The 23,724-nt window shown below is 45.6% G+C and overlaps 1 protein-coding gene across 1 annotated transcript in view; it reads left to right on the forward strand.

Annotated features, from left to right (window-relative positions):
• LOC307255051 (phospholipid phosphatase-related protein type 4-like) overlaps positions 1-23,724 on the forward strand; it is a gene marked incomplete at both ends in the record, with an annotated part of 54,887 nt that overhangs the window by 27,624 nt on the left and 3,539 nt on the right. Inside the window, 5 exons of the mRNA XM_080033650.1 lie at positions 94-151; positions 1,281-1,454; positions 5,348-5,489; positions 6,089-6,317; positions 8,390-9,008. Of these exons, the coding sequence (XP_079889776.1) occupies positions 94-151; positions 1,281-1,454; positions 5,348-5,489; positions 6,089-6,317; positions 8,390-9,008 (1,222 nt within the window). The remainder of the gene's footprint in view (positions 1-93; positions 152-1,280; positions 1,455-5,347; positions 5,490-6,088; positions 6,318-8,389; positions 9,009-23,724) is intronic.

Genomic DNA, 23,724 nt, shown 5'->3' on the forward strand with positions numbered 1-23,724 from the left:
CTTTCTTTCTTTCTTTCTTTCTTTCTTTCTTTCTTTCTTTCTTTCTTTCTTTCTTTCTTTCTTTCTTTCTTTCTTTCTTTTTTTCCTTCATAGGAAGTCTTTCCCCTCCCAGCATGCAACTCTGGCTGCCTTTGCTGCTGTCTACGTCTCAGTAAGTGTTTGAAGTACCCAATCTTATGTACGTAGAATGAGATCTGAAATTCTTGACACACACACTGAAGTTGTGGCAGATTCAGTTGTTTGGGTTGTTTAAAAATGGTTAAATATTGAAATAAATGTCATATTATCACTGATGTGAATAGAATTGACAATGACAAAGTGTGGAATTTTTTCTGTTTTTAAAAGAACATTAAAAATCAAAATCAAAAATAAATATTGTTATCTTTTCGCCTTACTCTACGGCTCAACAAAAGGGCGACAGAAACTGTTCCTGTAACTGCATGCATTTTTTTAATGAAGACAAAGGTCGCTCATCCAGGTTAGCTTAGCTCAAACACTGGTAGTCAAGGGCAGCAGGTTTGTTGGGACCAAATGCCCATTTCTTAATCAAAAATGTACGCTTACAGGAATGTTTTTTTGCCTTTTCTTGAGCTGGAGAGTGAGGTAAAAAGCTCAAACTGTTCCATTAAAGGATAATTCAGTAAGGAATACTTTAGTCAAAATAGAAGTTTATTTCAATTAGCAGAATACTTTGCAGTAATTATGTGTGGCGGTATGGTTCTGATCTGGGATCTCCACACCCTCCACGCGCCCACATGGAAGGCTTTAAGGCAGAGAGAGCCATCCCTCTGACCTCCATGAGCAACATGGAATTCCGGAAGGTGTGGAGATCTGCAGCAAGGACCGCCCAGGGTGTAGAACAGAGCAGCAGCAGACCCGGGTTCGATTCCCACCCGCGGTCGTACTCTGCATGTCACTCCCCTCTCTGCCCCATTTCACCTCTGTCTCTTCAAAAAAAAAACTATCAAAAAAGCATAAAAAATGCCAAAAAATATATTTAAAAAAAAAGAACAGAGCAAGCGTCAATGACAATTGAAATGGCATTGATAGATGTAGATGTAGAAATACAGTGAACAAGGAGGTGGTGGGTTGCAAGAGCTTGCAGAGGAAGCAGCACCAGTAGGCAGGCTAGAGCAGCTTAAATAAGGCGCCACTTTGAGTGGATGGCCAATGGGATTCTAGAAGTAAACTGTCTGTCAGCTGACATGCAGAGATTGACAGCCGGCTTGACTCCGTATCCTGCCTGAACTAACGCTCCGCTCCATGGCTGTGTGTCTTAGATGTACTTCAACAGGGTGCTCACAGACTCTGCCAAGCTGCTGAAGCCTCTGCTGGTGTTCTCCTTCATCATGCTGGCTATCCTGGCCGGCCTGACCCGGATCATCCAGTTCAGAAACCATCCTGTTGACGTCTACTGCGGCTGGCTACTGGGGGCTGCCATAGCCGTTTACCTGGTAACACACTCAGCTTTTTGAAATGATTCAAAGTTTAGTATGCGTCTTAAACTGTCAGAATATTTACTGTAGTGACTTTCACGAATATACAGTTCGCCTGCTGCCAAACAAGTGTAACCACATCCATCCATTTAAAAGGTGCCCTGTGCAGTTTCAGGGGAGAGGGATTTGTTTACATTTGCAGAGCCTGCATTTAGTTTACAAAACATATTTTCTCTACATGTAATTCTTAGTCTTGAATACTTATAATAGAATAAATGTACCTGGAACCAAACCTAAGACTAGAATATGTTTGTAAACCCAACTGTGGGCCCTGCTGCTGTAAACAACAACAACAACAACAACAACAGTGAAACACCTAACTTTCGAACTTCAAACAGTGTTTTCCTTTATGAGAATATATCTTGGAAAATGTTCACTTCTCTGACGTACACAATGTTACATAGTGCTCCTTTAAAGGTGAAAGTAAGCGATTTATTTTTGTTAATATAAGTGTTAAATCGCTTTATTCATACAGTGATCACTTACACTCACCAGAATGGGGAAGAAAGCGTGGTAGCTGCTGCTATCGGTGTATGAATGTGTGTGTGACTGGGTGAATGTGTACAAAAACAATGTAAAGCGCTTTGGGTCTGTGATAAACGGAGATATAGCGCTATACAAGTCCATTTACGAAAGGGGTTTTAAGTGACTTTGAACATGGCATGTTGAGGGTGCCAGAAGGTCTGGTATGAGTATTTCAGAAACTGCTGATCTACTGGGATTTTCACTCTAAACCATCTCTAGGGTTTACAGAGAATGGTCCGAAAAAGAAAAAATATCCAGTGAGCGACATTTGTGTGGACGTAAAATGCCTTGTTGAAGTCAGAGGTCAGTGGAGGATGGGCAGACTGGTTCAAGATGATAGAAAGGCAACAGTAACTCTAATAACCACTCGTTACAAGCAGGGTATGCAGAATACCATCTCTGAACGCAAAACACGACCAACCTTGAAGCAGATGGGCTACAGCAACAGAAGACCCCACCGGGTGCCACTCCTGTCAGCTAAAAACAGGAAAATTAGGCTACAATTCTCACAGGATCACCACTATTGGACAATAGAAGATTGAAAAATCATGCCTGGTCTGATGAGTCTCTATTTCAGTTGCGACATTCAGATGGCAGGTTCAGAATTTGGCGTAAACAACATGAAAGTATGGATCCATCCTGCCGTGCACCATCAACCATGCCATGTTCAAAGTCACCTAAACCCCCTTTCTTCCCCATTCTGATGCTCGGTTTGACTTCAGTACATTGGCTTGACCACGTCTAAATGCCTAAATGCATTAAATTGCTGCCCTGTGATTGGCTGATAAGCTTTTTGTTATTATAAGCCATTGAACAGGTGTACCTAATAAAGTGGCCGGTGAGTGTATATAGTGTGCGCGTTACATAAAGCCGATCTCTCAGTCAGCCGCTCTGCATGTAATCGGCAAATAAACTTTTCGGGATCCCACTAATTGATAACCAATCAGAAGAGAGAACGCTACAAACCGGCACCCGTCTCACTGCCTGTGCAAGTGCAGAGCGACAGATGGGTGAATTTGTATGCGCCTACAATGGGGGAGCAGGTAAAAATCCTGTTTTGATGGTTTTTATCATGTTTTATCACACTTACGGATCTGAGATGATGCTAGATAACTCACTGCTTGAAGACTGCAGTGCATTAATGTGGTGACGTAGGGACGAGCGAGGGGACTGCTAACTGCAGTCACTGACAGGAAGTTAGCTAAACTGACCCTTCCACTTACTGAACCTTTAAATGAAGAAGAGAAAAGCTACAGTGCTTATTTATGGGTTTCTGAATAGAAACTCTGATGTCCAATTGTGTATAGAAACTTGTAGATATTTTTGCACAATACATTTATTACCTCCCACACACATGATAGCTCTCCGACACACATACTCTCGGATAAACGTTTTCCAGCATACATACACACAGACATGTGCATAACTGAAGCAGTTACCTTCCCCTTTGGTTGTTCCGCCTTCTCCATGCAGGAATAAAACATTGGCTGCAGAAGTGTGTGAGGTTGTTCTCTGAAATATCATCTGATACAGAATCAACAGTTACTTAAGGGAGTTCATACTTTAAAGCGGCTACAGAGTAACATTTAAATATCTTTTAAACAGCCTCATGTTTCCTCTGATAATCATAAATTACCTTTAACAGCAAACGAGACCATCAGTGCAAAGAAAGACGTTTTTATATAGTTTTTATTACTGCGTTTGGTCTGGTCGCACACCCAGTCCGATTTTCGGTTCGCTCGTGCAAGCTCTATGGTCACATATTCGTATTGGTCGCAGATTTCAGTGTGGCGCTGCAATGCGATTTGAGAAGCCTATCCCTCCAGGTGAGGGAAGGGGAGCGGGAGCCTTGTTTGAGACAGTTATTTGTCGTCATAATGACTGATAACGGGGCTGAACCATCAAAGAAAAAAAAGAGAATGCAATGAAGAAAAGCTAAAAGGGAGAGTGATATAGGCTACGGGCGGGACGCGTTGCCAAGCAACGTGTATACAATTTCACGAGAGCGAAACTAGACTGCAGTGTTTACTCCTAAATGAATGAGCGGTTGGTACTAACACAAAGTTTGCTTTGCTTCACCATCATCAGATAACCATTATCTGAAATAGTCATTATTTACATCAACAACACAAACACATTACCTCATCGTGATCCATACTAACTGCCGTCTCTCGTTCATTCGCTTTCTGTGTGGAGTAGGCTAATCTTTCAGCTCCGTGAGAGAGAGTAGTTATGTGACGCTGCTGCATCAAATAATTGCAATCAGGTGTGTGTAGCACTGACTGGCATTAGTTGATGCAGTGTCAAAACCACTCTCACGGAGCCGAAAAGAGTCCTCACACTTTCAACACACGGACATGCACTATATTGCTCCCTTCTCAGTTCACAATCACGCGCCTGGCACGCGCAAGAAAACAGCTTTGCGACAGCGGCCGTCGTAAAAATACTACCGCTTTTGTCCAAAGGGGACGCCAACGTGCCATCTTACTCGTAGTGGCTTTAATGCATTTCACTGGGTCAGGTCACTTTATTATTTTATCCAGATAGAGAATGATTGGTCAAAGGATCTCTTAAGTTGGCAGATTTCTATCCTCCCTTTATATGGTTCTACACTTTACCATACTCTATAACCCTTAAAATATGACTTAGGCAATTATGCTATGAGGCTAACGAAAAATAGATGTAGAGTAGAGTAGATGTAGAATAGAGTAGATGTAGAGTAAAAGTAGAGTAGAGTAAATATGATTTAGGCAATTGTGCTATGAGGCTAACGATTTGTTTTCCAAGCAATACTTCTGCAGATAAATGCTTCATTTGGGCTATTTAAGGGTTCTTTGTTTAGCCTTTTATCACCTGTCGTCAGAGTAGAAATGAATAGAAAAGTAGATGAATGGAGGGTGACTGGCTCCAATTATTTAGGGCCACATCCACTAAAGGATTGCACCGTTTTTTCCATCCGCTGAACCGGTGCAAAAGAGAGAATAAAATAGCGTCCTATCCACAGAGCACTCGCAAAGGCAGAAATGTGTACAGACTGCACGCAAACAGCGCCGTAGGTGTGCCTGGCCCATTTCATGCTGCTTTGGAACTAGCCAATCACATTTAAGGGATTTGACATAAATCCCCCTAGCAACCAAACCCTTCCTACGGTTTCCTTCTCAGACACAAATAGACAGGAATATGTGACATAAGGACGGAAGACAAAAGACGCTCTAACTGTCATACCCCAGTGACTTAATAAGACTGTATCTGCCAACTGTGACGGCATTTGCCAAAAAAACAAATGCTTATGCCTCTGTGTGTCTCTCTGGTGTGTTTGTATGCAGGGTGTGTATGCAGTGGGGAACTTCCAGCCCAGTGAGGACCGGTCCAGAAGTCGACCATGCACCCCCCTCCTGAGAGAGCCCCCCCTCTCCCTCTCCACCCTGCCTAATGTCAGCCAATCAGCAATGAGTAACAGTCACCAAGGTAAAACCATGGCTACCAGGTGGCTCAACTATTACAATTCATTTGCAGGAATGTTATACATAACCCTTAATATGGTGTAAAACTGAAGGTCTTGTTGTTCATTTTTGCTCACTTTCCAAACATCTGAGTTTGGGCATGCTAATAGGTTTAGTCACATTGTGTATCGCCAATGCAATGAATTTGAACAAGGTGAAATGCCCCAAAATCATTTATCTGGATAAAGCTAAGCACAAAAAACAAGGCCAGATGGTATAACAAAGTATAACACTCTTGACTTCTGGAAAGAGGCTGGCAGCGCGATAGCAGCGAGCTGAGCACACACAGCTGTATTTGGTGGGGCTGTAGGGTTATAACACCCAGTATGCTTGGGACAGTACACGTATGTCCAAACTCTACTTTAAAAAAAAGCTTTTAAAAAGTTCCCTGGGCCACAGAAGATATTACAGACCTGAACCAAATACACCCTGTTACTTGGATAGAAACTTAACTTTTCACAATTGGAGAACATGACACTGGTGGTATTATGACCCTTTAGTTGTTTTTAACACAAATCATTCTTCCCATTGTTCTCTCTCCCCTATCCCCTAATGTCTACTCAGGTCACCACAGCCTGGCTCCCAGCCAACCAGAGCCCATCCTCACACGGAGCTCGTCCCACACCTTGTCTCCTCACCTGCCAGAGCGCATCCTGACCAGGAGCTCCTCCTACAGAGAGCCCTCCATGTCCCGCATGAAGAGAGCCAGTGCTGAGGTGGAGGTCATCTCTCCCTCCAGCCCTCTGGGCAACCATGACAACATGATGACCTTCAGCAGCAGCACACTGCCAAGGTAAATATTTATATATATATAAAAAAGAAGGTTATTTTTTGGGGCATTTTCACTTTATTAGACAGATTGGAGAGACAGATTTGCAATGGGGCAGAGTAGAAAGGACATGCAGAGAATAGGCCCAGGCGGGATTCAAACCCAGTCTGCTGCGCGACCTTGGCCCGGGGGCGGGGGGCGGGGGGGGGGGAGTTTATGTCACCAGGTTTGGCTTGGTAGAGACAATAAAGGGCTAGAACTTTGCTTCACCCATAGTATTGCATGTTCATCCGACACATGCCGTGCTCTGTTGAATGATCATTGGCTTTAGGGTGAGAGGACCGTGAACTTTCGCATGCCGTTTTAGCATGAGTAAATTGGAGGAAACCACTTCAGGTGACAAGTTGACACAGTTTTCTACAGTCATGGAAGTTTAAGATTAGACCATATCTACAGTAGTTGTGTTTGGAAAAGAGGGAAAAATTCTCTTTATTTTAGTGATTTCAATGCACACATTTAAGGTTTGGGAATCTTGCAGGTGTTTCCCAGGGAATGGGAGCAACCTTTGGAGAGAATTTGCAGGAAATGACAGGATGTAAATGAACAGTACTTACTGTATAAGAGTTAAGTACGTGCTGCCGTATATTGTTACTGGCCATAGACCACTTGACTGTATCAGTTAATGTTTGTGCCATACACACAGAATGAGAGATGTTGATGTGTCCTCCTCCCAGACATAGTCAGTGACTGGTGATTGGTGGGTGGGTGCCATGCCTCATGTAGACAAACCATCCCTAAGGTCCTGTGCAGCTGCTCATCTCATTTGTTTTCTATTAAATAGATTTCAATTGGTCTAGAGCAGCACATTAAACAACTCTGTTATCTTGGTAAATGGTAAATGGACTTGACTTATATAGCTCTTTTTAGCCGATTTTCTCAGCCCCAAAGCGCTTTACAATTCTTACACACCCATTCACACTCATACACAGATGGCAGTAGCTGCCATGCAAGGCGCCCTCTGAACCATCGGGAGCAGTTTGGGGTTCAGTGTCTTGTCCAGGGACACTCCGAGATGTGGCGGGTAGGCGGGGGATCGAACCTCCGACCCTTAGCTAATTCAATTTTGAGTCCCCCATGTTAGCGAGTATTGACTCTACGATACCTGAGACGGAATGGAATCAGAGGAAATGGTGGTGTTGGTACTGGGTCATTTTCACAACATTTGGACGTGTTGTGGGAACACAGTGCGCTGCTTTTGAAAGAGAGAGAGCAAGAGGAGGATTTGATTTGTCATGACTGGCTTTCTGCCCACTTGGTTTCCTAACTGAGTTAATGCTGCCGCTGGCCACTCATAGCAAGAGAGCAGTAAGCAGCACTGATTCACAACAATAGAGCTGATCATGAATGTTAGCTCCGGGCTCTGCACAGTAACACTAACAGGATACAGTATATACCGATAAGCAACTGGGCTGAACTGCATTGTGTAAGTTGTTTTGTTTTGTCAAAATGATGCTTTCTCTTCTTCCTTTAAAGGTTCAGTAAGTGGAATGGTCAGTTTAGCTAACTTCCAGTCAGTGACTGCAGTTAGCGGTCCCCTCCCTCGTCCCCACGTCACCACATTAATGCACTGCAGTCTTTAAGCAGTGAGTTATCTAGCATCATTTGGTCGCGTGTCAAAGGGAAGGATATTCGTCTCATGCCCAAAAATGTCTTGAATTTTTGTTCTCAGGTTAATTTGTTAAGGCATAGGAATTACCACATATTAACACAACGTCATTGTATTTAAGGAAGGTAAAATGATTTTGTAAGACATGTTTTAGCAATTAAGTACATTGAGAGAACAGTTAATTCAGTTGAATGAATTCATTCAGCATGCTTTAGTATACTAGTATTTATTTATCTGACAGGCTCTGTACTAATCTTCTCTTGTGGTTGTTCATTTTAGCTAATCCTATGGTTGCTGTTAGCGTACTTGTTACCTAGCTATGGTAGTGAGCAACTTTTGAGCCTGAGCTTACATCAATAAAAGTGGCACTCACTTGCTACAGTTATCATCCTTCTTGTTGCTCATAAAGTTCCTTTGCCATCTCCTCCAGGTCCCATGGAGGCTCCTCATTGGAGGAGGGCCGCATTCCTCGCCGCCACGCCTCCATCCACACCTCCATGGACTCCACCCGCTCCAAACAGCTGCTGAGCCAATGGAAGAACAAGAACGACAACAGGAAGCTGTCCCTGCAGCAGATGGATGGGATCAGACCCAGCACCTCCTGCTCCTCTCCACAGAGGAACATGGAGCTACGCTGCTCCTCTGAGCCCTCTGCCATGGGCCTGGAGGCAGAGCTGCGCGCTGGAGCATACCTGCCCTCAGTCAGTGGTCAGGAGGCAGAGCTGCGTGCCGGGGCCCACATCCCAGCGCAGTACATGAAGCTAGCAGCGAGCTCTGTCCCAATGGCCAATCATAATCACCTGGCCCATAACGGCAGCACCGGGTTGGCCGGCGGGGCCAGAGTGTCTATCCAGTCCCGGCCTGGATCCTCCCAGCTGGTTCACATTCCTGAGGAGGAGAACCCCAGCAGCAGGGACCAGGAGAGCGAATCAGAGGACAGCATGATGGACGGGGGCGGGTCCGTCAGGGAGAAGTGGCTGAGAGTGGCTGAGAAGACCAGCATCCCCTGTAGGCCGCTCAGTGCTGGAGGACAGCCTCGTCTCATGCAGGTTCATCATTTACTTTCTCTACCTGCCTGAAGCTCCAGTACTGAGGAGTGTTAGAACAACTCAGAGGAGAATGTTCTTTTTTTTAAACATGCACTTTGAGAATAAAGACCAAATTCAATGTCGAGAATAAATTGGACAGGATGAAACTGAGGTAGAGCTGGGAAGATGTGGACTTTCGGGATCCATAACTCATAAGTTACATTTTATTAAAACTAGGGCTGTCAAACGATTACAATTTTTAATCAGATTAATCACAGGATTCTGTGGATTAATCACGATTAATCACGATTAATTTTACCATCCGAAATATGCCCGAAAAATTCGAATTTTCGCTGAATATTGTACATTTAAAATTAGAATTGTTATTAATTGAAAATCCAAATGATGGTTTTAATACTGAAAATAAATTTAAATCAAACTAAAATATATACCTACCACACCATAATTCAATTGGTCTGTCTCTTTACTATGTCTTTGGGCAAATATAGGCTATATAATGGCATTTATTTGGTGAATCTATAGGTTGTGCATTCTTGAATACAACTTGATTACAGTCCGCGGTGTGTGTGTGTGTGTGTGTGTGTGTGTGTACGCGCGAACACGTCCTAGGGGACTGTTCATTTGTGCCAGGAAGCCAACGTTATGTTGATGTCTACTCACACACACCTCTGAAAACTGCAGACGTTTGTGTCCTCGCGGGCTCTTAACAGAGTGGATACTGTTTCTCCTCTTGTTGCTCCCGACATCAACTGTCACCCGCGGCAGTTAATTTTATATACTATCTATGCCCCCGACACAGACGTGACCGTTAGCAGTTTAAAACACGGCATGGGCTAGCATGCTGTGATGTTTGGCTGCGCGCAGCTACTGATCCTGGGTCAGCCGCAACGTTTGAGTGGCTGTAGTACAGAGCCGGTGGGATGTACGGGGCGGATCATTCTGCACATGCGTTAATTGCGATAAAAAAAATTAACGTGTTAATTCCAGAAATTAATCACCTTGCGTTAACGCGATAATTTTGACAGCCCTAATTAAAACACATACGAAGCATCTTTGCCACAACCTCAATCTAACCAAAAATATAGGTCTTCATAGCTCAACTGCATTATATAAGAGTTAAGGTGTTCAATACTTTTCTCTTTTCTGTTGCACTTATCAGACAGCACTTTGGTCTCACCACCTGCTGCATATAGGTGTCTATTTTCTCAAAGTGCATAGTGAAAAATAAAAACTTTTTTTCTCTCTCCCATACGTATCTATGCTTAGGATACATACCTCATAACTGGGACCTAATTAAGTTCCAATAGGGGAAATAAAATTAAATAATAAAAAACAAAATATATGAAGATTGTATAGGTGATCTGAAATTTTTTTTACTTTTGGACAGACTTTTGGAATTATTTACAGAAACAACAAGGCTTGAAACACTGGGTGAAAATTGTACTAAGGGAAATCATTTGTTTTCCTAACCAACTTTACCTTTACAACCAAACTGTTATGGTTACGATGCTGGACCCAAGAGCAGACAGAGACAAAGTAAGATTTAAATAAAAAGGTTTATTATAACGAGGTGGGGAGCAGGTGGTGAATGGGGAAATCCAGGGGTAGTGCAGCAGGTAGGTAGACTGGAGGTAGTGATCCGGGTAACTGCAGGCAGAGGAAAACACAAGTTAAGAAGGATCACAGAACTACACTAGAAAACTAGAACGAGCGAGTTACTATCAACTGGAGCCAGGCGTGAATAGTTACCACTGTAGTGAATGATAACGATCTGGCGACGACAGCAGGGAAACCAGGAGTAGATGTAGGTGAGTTGATTGGTGATGAGAACCAGGTGTGGAGACAGACAGGGGGAGTGGGAGTGGCAGAAGGAGGAGGAGCGCACAGCAGCCAGCTGTGATCACGACAGTACCCCCTCCTCAATGGACGCCTCTTGGCGGCCTAGGCCAATCTGGATGGGCCCGGTCTCCTTGACCACCTGGGGAAGAGGTTCAGGCTCAGAGAGGGGAACGTGGGGCTGAGGCTCAGGGTCCGTCACTGGAAACGAGGGCTCGGAATCCCAGACAGGAAACTGGAGATGAGGCTCTTGGTCCTTGACCACTTGGGGATGAGGCTCAGGGTTGAAGTCAGGATACCGGGGATCATAATAAGGCTCCCTCGAGTGGCGCTCAGGAAGAGGCTCGCGGTCCCAGAAAGTCACCTGGAGATGAGGCTCCGAGTCCTTGACCACCTGGGGATGAGGCTCCGTCTCCTTGACCACCTGGGGAGCAGGCCCGGTCTCCTTGACCACCTGGGGAAGAGGTTCAGAGTCCTTGACCACATCCGGATGAGGCTCGGAATCCTCCAACACCTGGAGATGAGGCTCTGGCTCATAGAGGGAAAACTGGGAATACACAGGGGGCCCCACGGGCACCGGGGAATCGTCGGACACCTGGGGATGAGGCTCTGTGCCCCAGAGGGGAATCGGAGAATATGGTTTATGCTCCAAGAGGGGATGAGGTACCGGCTTCTGGACGGGATACTGCGGATAAGGCACAGGGCGCTGAACGGGATACTGCGGATAAGGCACAGGGCGCTGAACGGGCACATGGAGATCAGGTAAAGGCTCCTGGAAGGAATACTGGGGATGAAGTACAGGGTGCTTGACAGGCACCTGGGGATGGACTGTGTGGCCATTAGAGGCCCGAGCATCAACCGTGCAGGCCAGCTTGAGGCAGGAAGGAGAGAGGATAGTGTCAGGGAGGACCGGTGTGTTCTCAGCGGTGAATTGACGAGAGAGGGCGTCAGGCTTGACGTTGCGGGACCCGGGCCGGTAAATGAGGGTGAAATTGAAACGTCCAAAAAACAAGGCCCACTGGGCCTGACGGGAATTTAGGCGCTTGGCCGTCTGAATGTAAGACAAATTCTTGTGGTCGGTCCAAACCACAAACGGCTGTTCTGCCCGCACCAGCCAGTACTGCCATTCCTCCAACGCCAGTTTAACAGCCAGCAGTTCTCTGTCACCCACCTCATAGTTACGCTCAGCAGGAACCAGCCGGCGAGAGAAAAAAGCGCAGGGGTGAATCTTCTCATCAGAAGCTGAGCGCTGGGACAGGACCGCCCCCACCCCAGTGTCAGATGCATCAACCTCCACGATGAACTGCCTGGAGGGGTCCGGTTGGATAAGGATGGGAGCAGACGAGAAAAGCCTTTTAAGGTCAGAGAAGGCAGCGTCCGCCTCAGGCGTCCAGGCAAATGGGAGGGCAGGAGAGGTGAGACGGGTGAGAGGGGCTGCAACCCTGCCGTAGTCACAGATGAACCTCCGGAAAAAATTGGCAAATCCCAGAAACTGCTGCAGTTTCTTGCGGGAATCAGGGATGGGCCAGTCTGTCACTGCCCTGACCTTCTCCATGTCCTCCCTCTCAGGACGGGACAAGTTAAACAGGTGACTACTGGGCAAAGGGGCGCCGGGGAGGCGATCAGTGGCACAGTCATAGGAGCGATGAGGAGGCAGGGTGAGCGCACAACACTTACTAAAGACCTCTCCCAGGTCATGATAATGTGAGGGAACCAAGGAGAGGTCGGGGGGTTCCTGTGGCAATGGAACACCTCCCTCTGCTGGAGACAGAGCAGATTGTAAGCAGGTGGAATGGCAAAAAGTGCTCCAACTCACCACCTTGCCAGAAGACCAGTCAAATTGGGGATTGTGCCGCTTGAGCCAGGGGTTACCCAGCACCAGGGGAGTGAGGGGAGACAGGATGACATGAAACTGAAGAATCTCGTGGTGATTACCAGAAACAATTAACTCAAGGGGCTTGGTACGGTGAGTAATAAGGGCCAGGTGGCGGCCATCTAAGGCGTTAACAGTTAAGGGAGAGGGTAATTGTTCCAAACTCATGCCAACCTGAGACGCGAAACCGGCGTCAATGAAGTTCTCCTCCGCTCCAGAATCCACCAGGGCTGACACAGGAAAGGGATGACCGAGGGACAGGAGAGTGGCATCCAGCAGTGAGCGAGAACAGTGAGGAACGGGGACGGAGGAGGCGTGGCACAGCAGGGCCCCGAGTCTCACGGCAGAGCCCTGCCCCTCGGGCAGTGACGGACAGGTGGAGATGAGATGCCCGGGCAGCGCACAGTACAGACACACTCCGGTCTTAATCCGATGACGCCGCTCTGCCTGGGTGAGACGTGTGACCCCCAGCTGCATGGGTTCCTCTTCAGTGACAGCATGCGTCACGGGAGCAGAGAGGGCAGTTTCAGGGAAGTGTGGAGAATGGGAAGCAGCGGATGCCGGGGGCACGGAGCTGACTGTCTTCTCCCTACGCCGCTCGCGTAGGCGATTATCCAGCCGGATAGAGAGGGAAATCATTTCATCGAGAGTGTCCGCTTCCTCCCTAGTAGCCAGCTCATCCTTGATTGTCTCACTGAGACCGGAAAGAAAAAGCCCACGTAGTGACTTGTCGTTCCAGCCTGACCTGGCGGCATAGGTCCTGAACTCAACGGAGAACTCAGCTACACTGCGGGAGCCCTGACGTAATGAAATAAGCCGTTTGGCGGCGTCCCCCCCCTCTACTGGGTGATCAAAAACTTTCCTCATTTCAGCTACAAAAAGGTCAAAATTGTCATTAACTGGGGAATCACTGTCCCATAATGCTGAAGCCCACGCTAGTGCATTACCCTTAAGTGACCCCATAATGTAAGCGATCTTCGCCTTTTCAGTGGGGTAGGTGAGAGGCTGCTGACTGAAAACTAGGGAACACTGGATCAAAAAGGCTCTGCACGTACCCATGTCTCCAGAATAGCGCTCCGGCGCAGGAATGAAGGGCTCACGAGCTCGTGGCAGGTGTGACGGGAGAGTGGGAGCAGGCGGAGGTGCCGCTGGTAGTGGAAGCGCTGTGATGTGGGAGGCCAGTAAGTCCAATTGCGCACCCAACTGAGTAACTCGAGTAGCGAGATTCTTAAAGGCTTCCATAGCGTCCCAGAGGGCTTTGCTGTGCTCCGCAACCCGAGAGCCTTGGGCGGCGAGAGCTCCGCGGATAAAGTCCATGTCCGCTGGGTCCATTTTGGCCAGATCGTTCTGTTATGGTTACGATGCTGGACCCAAGAGCAGACAGAGACAAAGTAAGATTTAAATAAAAAGGTTTATTATAACGAGGTGGGGAGCAGGTGGTGAATGGGGAAATCCAGGGGTAGTGCAGCAGGTAGGTAGACTGGAGGTAGTGATCCGGGTAACTGCAGGCAGAGGAAAACACAAGTTAAGAAGGATCACAGAACTACACTAGAAAACTAGAACGAGCGAGTTACTATCAACTGGAGCCAGGCGTGAATAGTTACCACTGTAGTGAATGATAACGATCTGGCGACGACAGCAGGGAAACCAGGAGTAGATGTAGGTGAGTTGATTGGTGATGAGAACCAGGTGTGGAGACAGACAGGGGGAGTGGGAGTGGCAGAAGGAGGAGGAGCGCACAGCAGCCAGCTGTGATCACGACACAAACAGTTGTATCCATCCCTCTGTTGTGAAACTAAAACAAGTTGATGTCTTGTCCTGTGTGATGTTTGGCTTTTCTCTTTTTCATATGATTTTAAATGAAATGCTGTATATGCTGGTGTTTAATCCGTGTACCTTCCGTTCAACCCATATCCGTTTGGAAATCAAAACACGAAAAACGAAAAAAACTGTCCGATTTAATCTTTTAATAATTTGTTTCATTAAAAAATTAATTAAAAACGTACTGTTTTATTCAAAATATGCCTGTAAAACATGAATTGATTGCCATTTCTTATTTTTTATTTTCCATGTCGCCCTTTACATACGAAAATGGGAAAGGAGACAAACAGAAAATGTAAAAAATGTGCATTTTAATTTTTGAAGTTCCAAATAATAATTTATATTAGTCAGCGGTTTAAACTGTGTCCCGCTGCCACAATGCCACGAGCTATGCGCGGCCATCGCCGTGATGGCTCTGACCCATAGACTGTTTTCTGACCGTGGCTATCTCCGTCTTTAAAGTAGGCTAAAGCCTCTTGTCGGTAGTGGAAACGCATGGCAGATCTAGTAGGGTAACCCTGCCGAACCGTGCCGAACCGAACTGTGCTGCTCAGAGGAAACGAGGCATGATCTAAACAGCGACAGACATACAGCTGTTGATCCAGATCGAAACGAGACAAACCACCAAATGTTTAATCTTTATTGAGAGGGGAAACATATTTTGGCTGGCTGCCAAAGGCTGCTACAGTGGATATGAAAAGTCTACACACCCCTTCTAAAATGCATGGTTTGTGTGATGTAATAAAAAGGAAACAAGATAATCATTTCAGAACTTTTTCCATCTTTTAATGTGTCCTATAACCTGGACAAGTCAAAGAAAGACAAACTGAAATCTTTTCAGGGAAAATTAGAAAAACTAAAAATACACAATAACCTACTTGCATAAATATGCACACCTTAAACTAATACTTAGTTGAAGCACCTTTTGCTTTAATTACAGCACTCAGTCTTTTTGGGTAGGAGTCTATCAGTGTAGCACATCTTGATATGGCAATTTTGTCCCACTCTTCTTTGCAAAAACGCTCCAAATCTGTCAGATTGCGAGGGCATCTTTTGTGCACAGCCCTCTTCAGATCACCCCACAGATTTTCGATCGGATTCAGATCTGGGCTCTGGCTGGGCCATTGCAAAACATTAATCTTATTCTGGTGAAGCCATTCTTTGGTTGATTTGGATGTATGCTTTGGGTCGTTGTTACGACCCTGGGCCGTATAGGCTATTGTATGTTGTGGGCTTTGCTGTTTTCCCTTTGCTGTTTGTGGGAGTGAGACCTCTTGTGTGTGAGTGAGCTTTTCTTCACAGCTGCAGGTGCGGGTGATTGCCTCCTAAGTGGCGGAAGGTGGTGATTGGCCCGCTATCAACCTCCGGGCAGTATAAGGCTCCGCCAGATTCACACAGCGGGAGGCTTAGTTGGCAGCAGCAGCACTCGCGGTTCCCGAACCACCTTTATGATTTGTGTCATGTGTTAATTATTGTTCAGTTGTGTCCGGTAGGGGTGAGTTGCCGTTTATTTTGCAGAGTTTGTCTCTTGATTTTGTTAATGTTTAGGTTAGGGTTTGCCCGTGTTTTTGTTTCCAGTTAGGTTGTTTTGGCGTTAACTCACCCTGAAGATTATTGCGGTATCTGTTTCATTTTTGCTCAGTTCAAAATAAATTACCATTTATCGTACTTTAGAAACGTTGTTGTGTGGTGGTTTGGGGATCGGGGAGTGGGATTGTAGCATTTATATGATGCCTCTGGGTTCCCCTAGACCGGGGCATAACATAAATTGGGGGCTCGTCCGGTCTTTGCAAAGTACATTTTTTGATGTGCTTGCAGAGCAGTAATCCGTCGCTTGTTTTTGTTTGGCAGTTTCTCACAAGATGTCGTTTGATATGGACAGATTTGCGCTGGAGCCTACGGTGGATAAATTGGAACGATGCACAAAAGCAGAGCTAGTTTTGATTGCCGGTTTCCATGACGTAGCTATTCCAAGAAGTGTTAAAAAAGATGAGCTTAAACAGCTTTTGGTGGAGCAGCTGGTGGTAGGGGGTGGTGGTAAAGAGCCTAAAACGGATGGTGCACCTGCTGTGTTAGTCGGGGAGATGGGAGCTGGTGCTGCCATTGCCTCACTAGCGTTCAGCAACGGGGCGGTGTTAGGGGCCGAGGTCTCTGCTACCACCCCGGGGTATAGCACAGATCATATACCGGTGATACAGGCTGGGCATGAGACGGAGGATCTCAAGCTGGCGCTCCGCCTAAGAGAGGTGGAGCTGCAGACAAAGACAAAAGAGTGCGAGCTCAAGTCAAAGGAGTGCGAGCTCATGCGTTTACGCATACGGGCTATGGAGGTTGAGAGGTCTCCCGGCACGTCCACCCCTGTGAGTACGCTCCCTTATGCTGCTCCACCTGAGCGGTTCGATGTTAGCAGGCAAATTCGCTTAGTCCCACCATTTAGAGAAGATGATGTTGACTCATATTTTAAGGCTTTTGAACGCATCGCAGCAACGTTGGGGTGGCCGATGGAAGTGTGGTGCCTGTTGCTACAGTGTAAATTGATAGGAAAAGCACAGGAGGTTTGCAATAGTCTGTCCATAGAAGAAAGTCTGAATTATGATATTGTTAAGACCACTGTATTAAGAGCTTACGAATTGGTCCCTGAAGCTTACCGACAGAAGTTTAGAGGATGTGAGAAAGCTGCCAAGCAAACTCATGTGGAGTTCGCCCGTGAGAAAACGATTCTCTTTGATAAATGGTTGGCCGCATGTAAAGTTGCAAATTTTGCTCAGCTCCGCGAATTACTCCTGGTGGAGGAGCTCAAAACGTGCCTCCCAGAAAACATTGTTGTCTATTTAAATGAGCAGAAAGTAGAGTCCATGTCAAAAGCGGCCGTGCTCGCCGATGAGTTTGTTTTGACGCACCGAGTTACTTTTTCCACTGTGCGCCGTGAGCAACCGGCGTCGTCAAATTCTGTGAAAAATTCTAGTGCGTCACCTCCAAGATCTCCCGCTAATCTGATGTCTCCTGGCAGGCCAGAATGCTATTACTGCCGTGAGACGGGTCATGTTATTGCTCACTGTCCTGTTCTCGGTCGGAAAGAGCAGAGCACGCGCAACCCCGGAAGTGTGGGTTTGGTTCAGTCAGTCCCTTCTCTGGCACATGTCGGCGTAAACGAGAATCAAAACGATTGCGTGGCGGACATTTACCGGCCTTTCATCCTGAAAGGTTTAGTCTCACTGACAGGAAGGGAGGAAGATCAGGTGCCAATCACTATACTGCGCGATACGGGAGCTACACAGTCGCTCCTGTTAGATAACGTGTTACCGTTCTCAGATAAATCATCCTGTGGTTCGGATGTCCCGGTGTGGGGCGTAAAAATGAGTATACTTCGAGTACCGTTGCACACTGTGTTTTTGCGTTCTCCGCTCGTCTCGGGTCCGGTGAAAATTGGGATACGCGCTAATTTCCCTGTGCGCGGTGTGGCTTTGATTCTCGGAAATGATCTTGCGGGGGGAAAAGTTTTTGCAACCCCCAAGGTGGTTGAACACCCCATCGCTGAGCCTAGTGTTGCTGTTCCTGCTGCTGCCAACATGTCCTCTGTGTTCCCTGCCTGTGCTGTGACACGCGCACAGACGCGTAAGTCTGATGGTGTTGATTTATCTGACTCTTGTCTGTGTTCTGAGAATGATTCTGTGGAAAATGAAATGTCCTGTGTTAAACCTGGAAAATGTGTGCCGGTTAACCTGTTACCCTCTAACGCTAAGCTCTCTTTTGAAGTCGACAGAACTAAGTTTATCCAAGCGCAGCAGGCCGATCAGACTCTGGTTACGTGCCTCTCCACTGCCGCCAACCCCAGGGTTGGGAATCCCTGTGTGTACCGCATTAACAACGGTGTGTTAATGCGTAAGTGGTATTCCCCCTCAGCTGGTGATCTAGGTTGGAATTCGGTTCAACAAGTTGTCGTGCCTCAAAAATTTCGCCCTCAAGTATTCAGGTTGGCACATGACAGCTTTGCTGGTCGTCTAGGTATTAAAAAGACGTACCACCTTATCCTGCGGTACTTCTTTTGGCCAGGATTAAAATACGACGTGACCAAATTTTGTCGCTCGCGCCATGTCTGTCCGGTTAGTGGCAAACCAAATCAGGTTAGTCCTCCTGCTCCGCTGGTCCGCGGGGCCGCGCACAGCGCCTTCTCTGTGTCATTTAGTAATCGGACATTTTTGGGGGAAATGTCTGATTTTTAGGAAGGGGGGTGTTACGACCCTGGGCCGTATAGGCTATTGTATGTTATGTGCTTTGCTGTTTTCCCTTTGCTGTTTGTGGGAGTGAGACCTCTTGTGTGTGAGTGAGCTTTTCTTCACAGCTGCAGGTGCGGGTGATTGCCTCCTAAGTGGCAGAAGGTGATGATTGGCCCACTATCAACCTCCGGGCAGTATAAGGCTCCGCCAGATTCACGCAGCGAGAGGCTTAGTTGGCAGCAGCAGCACTCGCGGTTCCCGAACCACCTTTATGATTTGTGTCATGTGTTAATTATTGTTCAGTTGTGTCCGGTAGGGGTGAGTTGCCGTTTATTTTGCAGAGTTTGTCTCTTGATTTTGTTAATGTTTAGGTTAGGGTTTGCCCGTGTTTTTGTTTCCAGTTAGGTTGTTTTGGCGTTAACTCACCCTGAAGATTATTGCGGTATCTGTTTCATTTTTGCTCAGTTCAAAATAAATTACCATTTATCTTACTTTAGAAACGTTGTTGTGTGGTGGTTTGGGGATCGGGGAGTGGGATTGTAGCATTTATGTGATGCCTCTGGGTTCCCCTAGACCGGGGCATAACAGTCGTTGTCGTGCATAAAGATGAAGTTCCTCCTCATCTTCAGCTTTCTGGCAGAAGCCTGAAGGTTTGATGCCAATATTGACTGGTATTTGCAACTGTTCATAATTCCCTCAACCTTGACTAAAGCCCCAGTTCCTGCTGAAGAAAAACAGCCCCAAAGCATGATGCTGCCACCACCATGCTTCACTGTTGGTATGGTGTTCTTTGGGTGATGAGCAGTGTTGTTTTTGCGCCAAACATACCTTTTGGAAGGATGTCCAAAAAGTTCGACCTTTGTTTCATCAGACCATAACACGTTTTTCCACATGTTTGTGGGAGACTTCATGTGTGTTTTAGCGTAATGGAGGCGCGCTTGGATGTTTTTCTTTGACAGATAAGGCTTCCGTCTTGCAACCCTACCCTATAGCCCAGTTGCATGAAGAATACGGGAGATTGTAGTCACATGTACCACACTGCCAGTATCTGCCAGAAATTCTTGCAGCTCCTTTAATGTTGCTGTAGGCCTCTTGCTAGCCTCCCTCACCAGTTTTCTTCTGGTCTTTTCATCAATTTTGGAGGGACGTCCGGTTCTTGGTAGTGTCACTGTTGTGCCATATTTTCTCCATTTGATGATGACTGTCTTCACTGTGTTCCATGGTATATCCAATGCCTTGGAAATTCTTTTGTAACCTTCTCGTGACTCATAACGTTTAACAATCAGATCCCTCTGATGTTTTGGAAGCTCTCTGTGGACCATGTCTTCTGCTGTGTGATGTGACTGAGAAAATGTCTGGAAAAGCTTACTAGAACAGCTGAATTTTATTTGGGGTTAATCAGTTGAACTTTTAATCATTGCAGGTGTGTATGGACTCCTATTTTATATGGGTTTGAAATGTGATTGGTTCATTCAAATCCCATTCACACCCCCAGTAATAAGAGGGTGTGTACACTTGTGCAGTCACCCTATTTCAGTTTCTTATTTTTTACTCCTCCCCCTTAAGATATTTCTGCAACTTTTCAATTGATTTGAACAGGTTAAATGTCATATTACTGGTGGTTTTTTTTGTGAAATTATTAAACGGGTTCTTATTTTTTTACATCAAAAACGCAGGCATTTTAGTAGGGGTGTGTAAACTTTCTATTTCCACTGTATGTCATTGTCTGTCAAAGGCTACCATCAAGAGCCTTATTTTACAAAAAGCTCAATTCAGATAGCCTATAGCCTAAACGTGGACAAAATATAGCCTAGACAAGTTTCTTCTTTCCTCGACACACACACACACACACACACACACACACACACGCCCCCTTAAACTGGGCGATTGCCCACTTTGACTCGACAAGTGAAGTGAAGACAGGGAAAAAAGAGAGACAGAGACGACGATCGCCTCAGACGCAATTTTCACTCGTGGACCTAACCAATAAAAATGCTTTCATATGCCGCTGTCTGCACTGGGGCTCATGCCTCAGCTGATCACGAGTATCAATAACATTATCAATAATGTAGGATGTGTCCCTCAGTTCCCAGTGCAATGCTGACGTCCGCACGTAATCGGTGATTAATGAATGAAGAGTAAAACAAACATTTATCAGATGATTATGAGACCCAAGGAAATTGCCTACCTTTGCGCAATGGTTAAGTTCGCCTCTGGGCGCGCACACACCATAGACGTCGATTACGGGGGGGATGGGGGGTACATGTACCCCCCACTTTTCGTCAAGACTCATTTTGTCCCCCCCACTTTTTAAGCCGGACATGGAGTGCGTCCAGCCATATTAAAACACAGCGTCAAGGTCTCTCTCTCTCTCTCTCTCTCTCACACACACACACACACACACACACACACTAGTTTGCACACCAGAGAAAACATGCTCCGAAGTCTCCGCTAGTTTGCACACCAGAGAAGACTGATGCATTTCAATCAGCAGCAGAGAGACAACGGCGAGTGGCTTTATAAGTGTCCCGTTGTTAAGTGTAAACTGTAGGGATTGCCATCCTCAATGCCCACTAATGACTGTTAATGTAGCGGACACTAACAGCAGCTTGTGTCGCGGCACATGGATACATGACGATGTTGTTTACAGTGATGTGCGGTCAGGGTACTGCCTACACTGGCGCCGTGTGCAAAAAAATAAAATAAAATAAAATATTTTTTTTATTTAATAAACTTATATTTGTATTATTACTGTTACTGTTAATTATTTCGATCTTTACATGTAATCCGCGATTACTTTAAAAAAGTGTAGACGTTTTGATTCGAAACGTGGCAGTTAGTAAGTTACGCCAAAAAAATATTGTGCCTTTGCTGTTTCCCATTCATTGTGTACGGCAAAGAATCAGTGCCTTTGCGCCTATTCATTGTGGACGGCAAGAAAAAAAAAAGTTTTCGTGCATGCGCACTTGATTCTGTATTATTTAACATGTACGCAAATAAGCATAATTCTTTGTGCCTTTTTTACGTAAATGGTATGCCACATAAGCCTTTACATTACATATCATTCATGGACCAATTAAAATCGAGATATTACTAGACATTTACGCAGCTTAGGCCAACGTCATTACGTTGGCTATGCTCATTCACGTCGCATTACCCCCGCGGATTTTTAAGTCAACATTGCAGCTGCCGTGCCCGCAGATATTTCAGACTGGAGGAATTTTAACAAATTGGATTATAATTTAAAAAGGAACAGAATGAATAGCAAGAGAAAGGCCTGCGCCAGCCTTGGACGGTGTACAGCAGCAACAGGGACAAACAATGTTCGAGCATTTCAAACGGACAGGTAGCCTACATGAACGGAAGGATGCTAGCTAGCTGTGCTGTCAATCAGACTGTCACTGGATTACTATCGTCTTGCTTATTTCTACAGCCAGGGAGTCAGATTGGTGAGTCAGAAACTTTTTTGGGGTTTATTTAATAATAAAGTTGGATGAATTGATACCGAGTGCAATCCATTCTGCATTTTATATTTAATTGAGCAGTTGTGTTTTCATTGTTACTGACGGACAAACCTAAGCTCTGCAATGTGGATAAATGGTTACATTCTGATGCTGGACAGGTCCATGGGGCATATGCTACTGGTACTTTATCTATTAAGATAAAGTTTATGGAGTGAAGTTGCCATCAGTTATGCTGTAGTCCTACATAATGATGAATGCTGTCTTTTATTTTTAAGTTGAATAGAAGTAGTACCGGTAGTTTGAATCGGCGAAGGTTTGACTTGTTGCCTTACGTTTTTTCGGCCCTCGGTGTGAGGGACGGGTCCGTTATGTCGATGGATGCGATGTTTAATCATTTAGACCAAACTACAGTAGGCTACGGGCAAACCTGAAGTCACCGTCGTGACATTTCATATACGTCCCGTCTGTGTGTGTGAGTGAGTGAGTGAGTGAGAGAGAGAGAGAAAGAAAGAAAGAAAGAAAGGGAGGAACTTATTTGAAATCGGCCGTGCGTGCCTGTTTGTTGTTTATTGTTTTTGATTTAACAATATATAGGTTTAGAGAAATCTGGCTTTCAGAACTCAGTGCCTACCCACTCACTGACCTCACCGCACGTCACTGACGATGTTGTTTATCAAGAAGTAATTGAAGCTGATCATAGCTATGCTACTAGCTAGGTTGCCATGGAGACCGAGGCGGAGTAATATTGTTGTGCGACAGTCCAGCCGTGCTTCGGCTCGATTTGAGCACGGTCAAAATGCCTTCGACCAATCAGATTGCTCAGTCGGAACTACCTTCCCAAGCTCCTTTTGTTTACGTCATGTTTGATTGGGCTACGGGGAGCAGCTAGTGGCTCATATGTCCGCTGCTTTTTGAAAATGCTTTTTTCATCAAATGTGTCAGACATCAGTGTTTTGTATACATTGTATTCATTAGTGAGCGGGTATGCCGTCTTTCAGAACCGTTCATTACCTGCACTAAAGACAAAAAAAGATGCTTCCTCATTGTCCCCCCCACTTTTGAAAATGCACTCCAGAATGCCTGTTTGTCCCCCCCACTTGTTTAGCCAAATCGACGTCCATGGCACACACACACACACACGCGTGCGCACGCACTTCTTTCACTAAATTGAAACATGTATTTTTCAAAATCAACATTTAGGCCATTATTCTCATATTTGATATCCTGGTCATGAATTGTGATTAAAAATGGATAAAAACATGTTTTAGTATAGTATAATAAACAGGTCACTTTCAGTTTTTCGTGATTTGATTTCCAAACGGATATGGATTGAACGGAAGGTACACGGATTGTGTTTGACTAAATCAGCCATTTGCAGAAGTAACATTGTGCTCTAAGAACTTAAGATGGCCATTTGCTCCATATGCTGAACTGATAAATCGACTAAATAAGGCACATGATAAATCAGTAAAGAAAATAACTTGCTTGCTAAATAATCTTTACAA

This window comes from Ammodytes marinus (assembly GCF_949987685.1).
Source record: "Ammodytes marinus genome assembly, chromosome: 9".
Taxonomy (NCBI): Eukaryota; Metazoa; Chordata; class Actinopteri; order Uranoscopiformes; family Ammodytidae; genus Ammodytes; species Ammodytes marinus.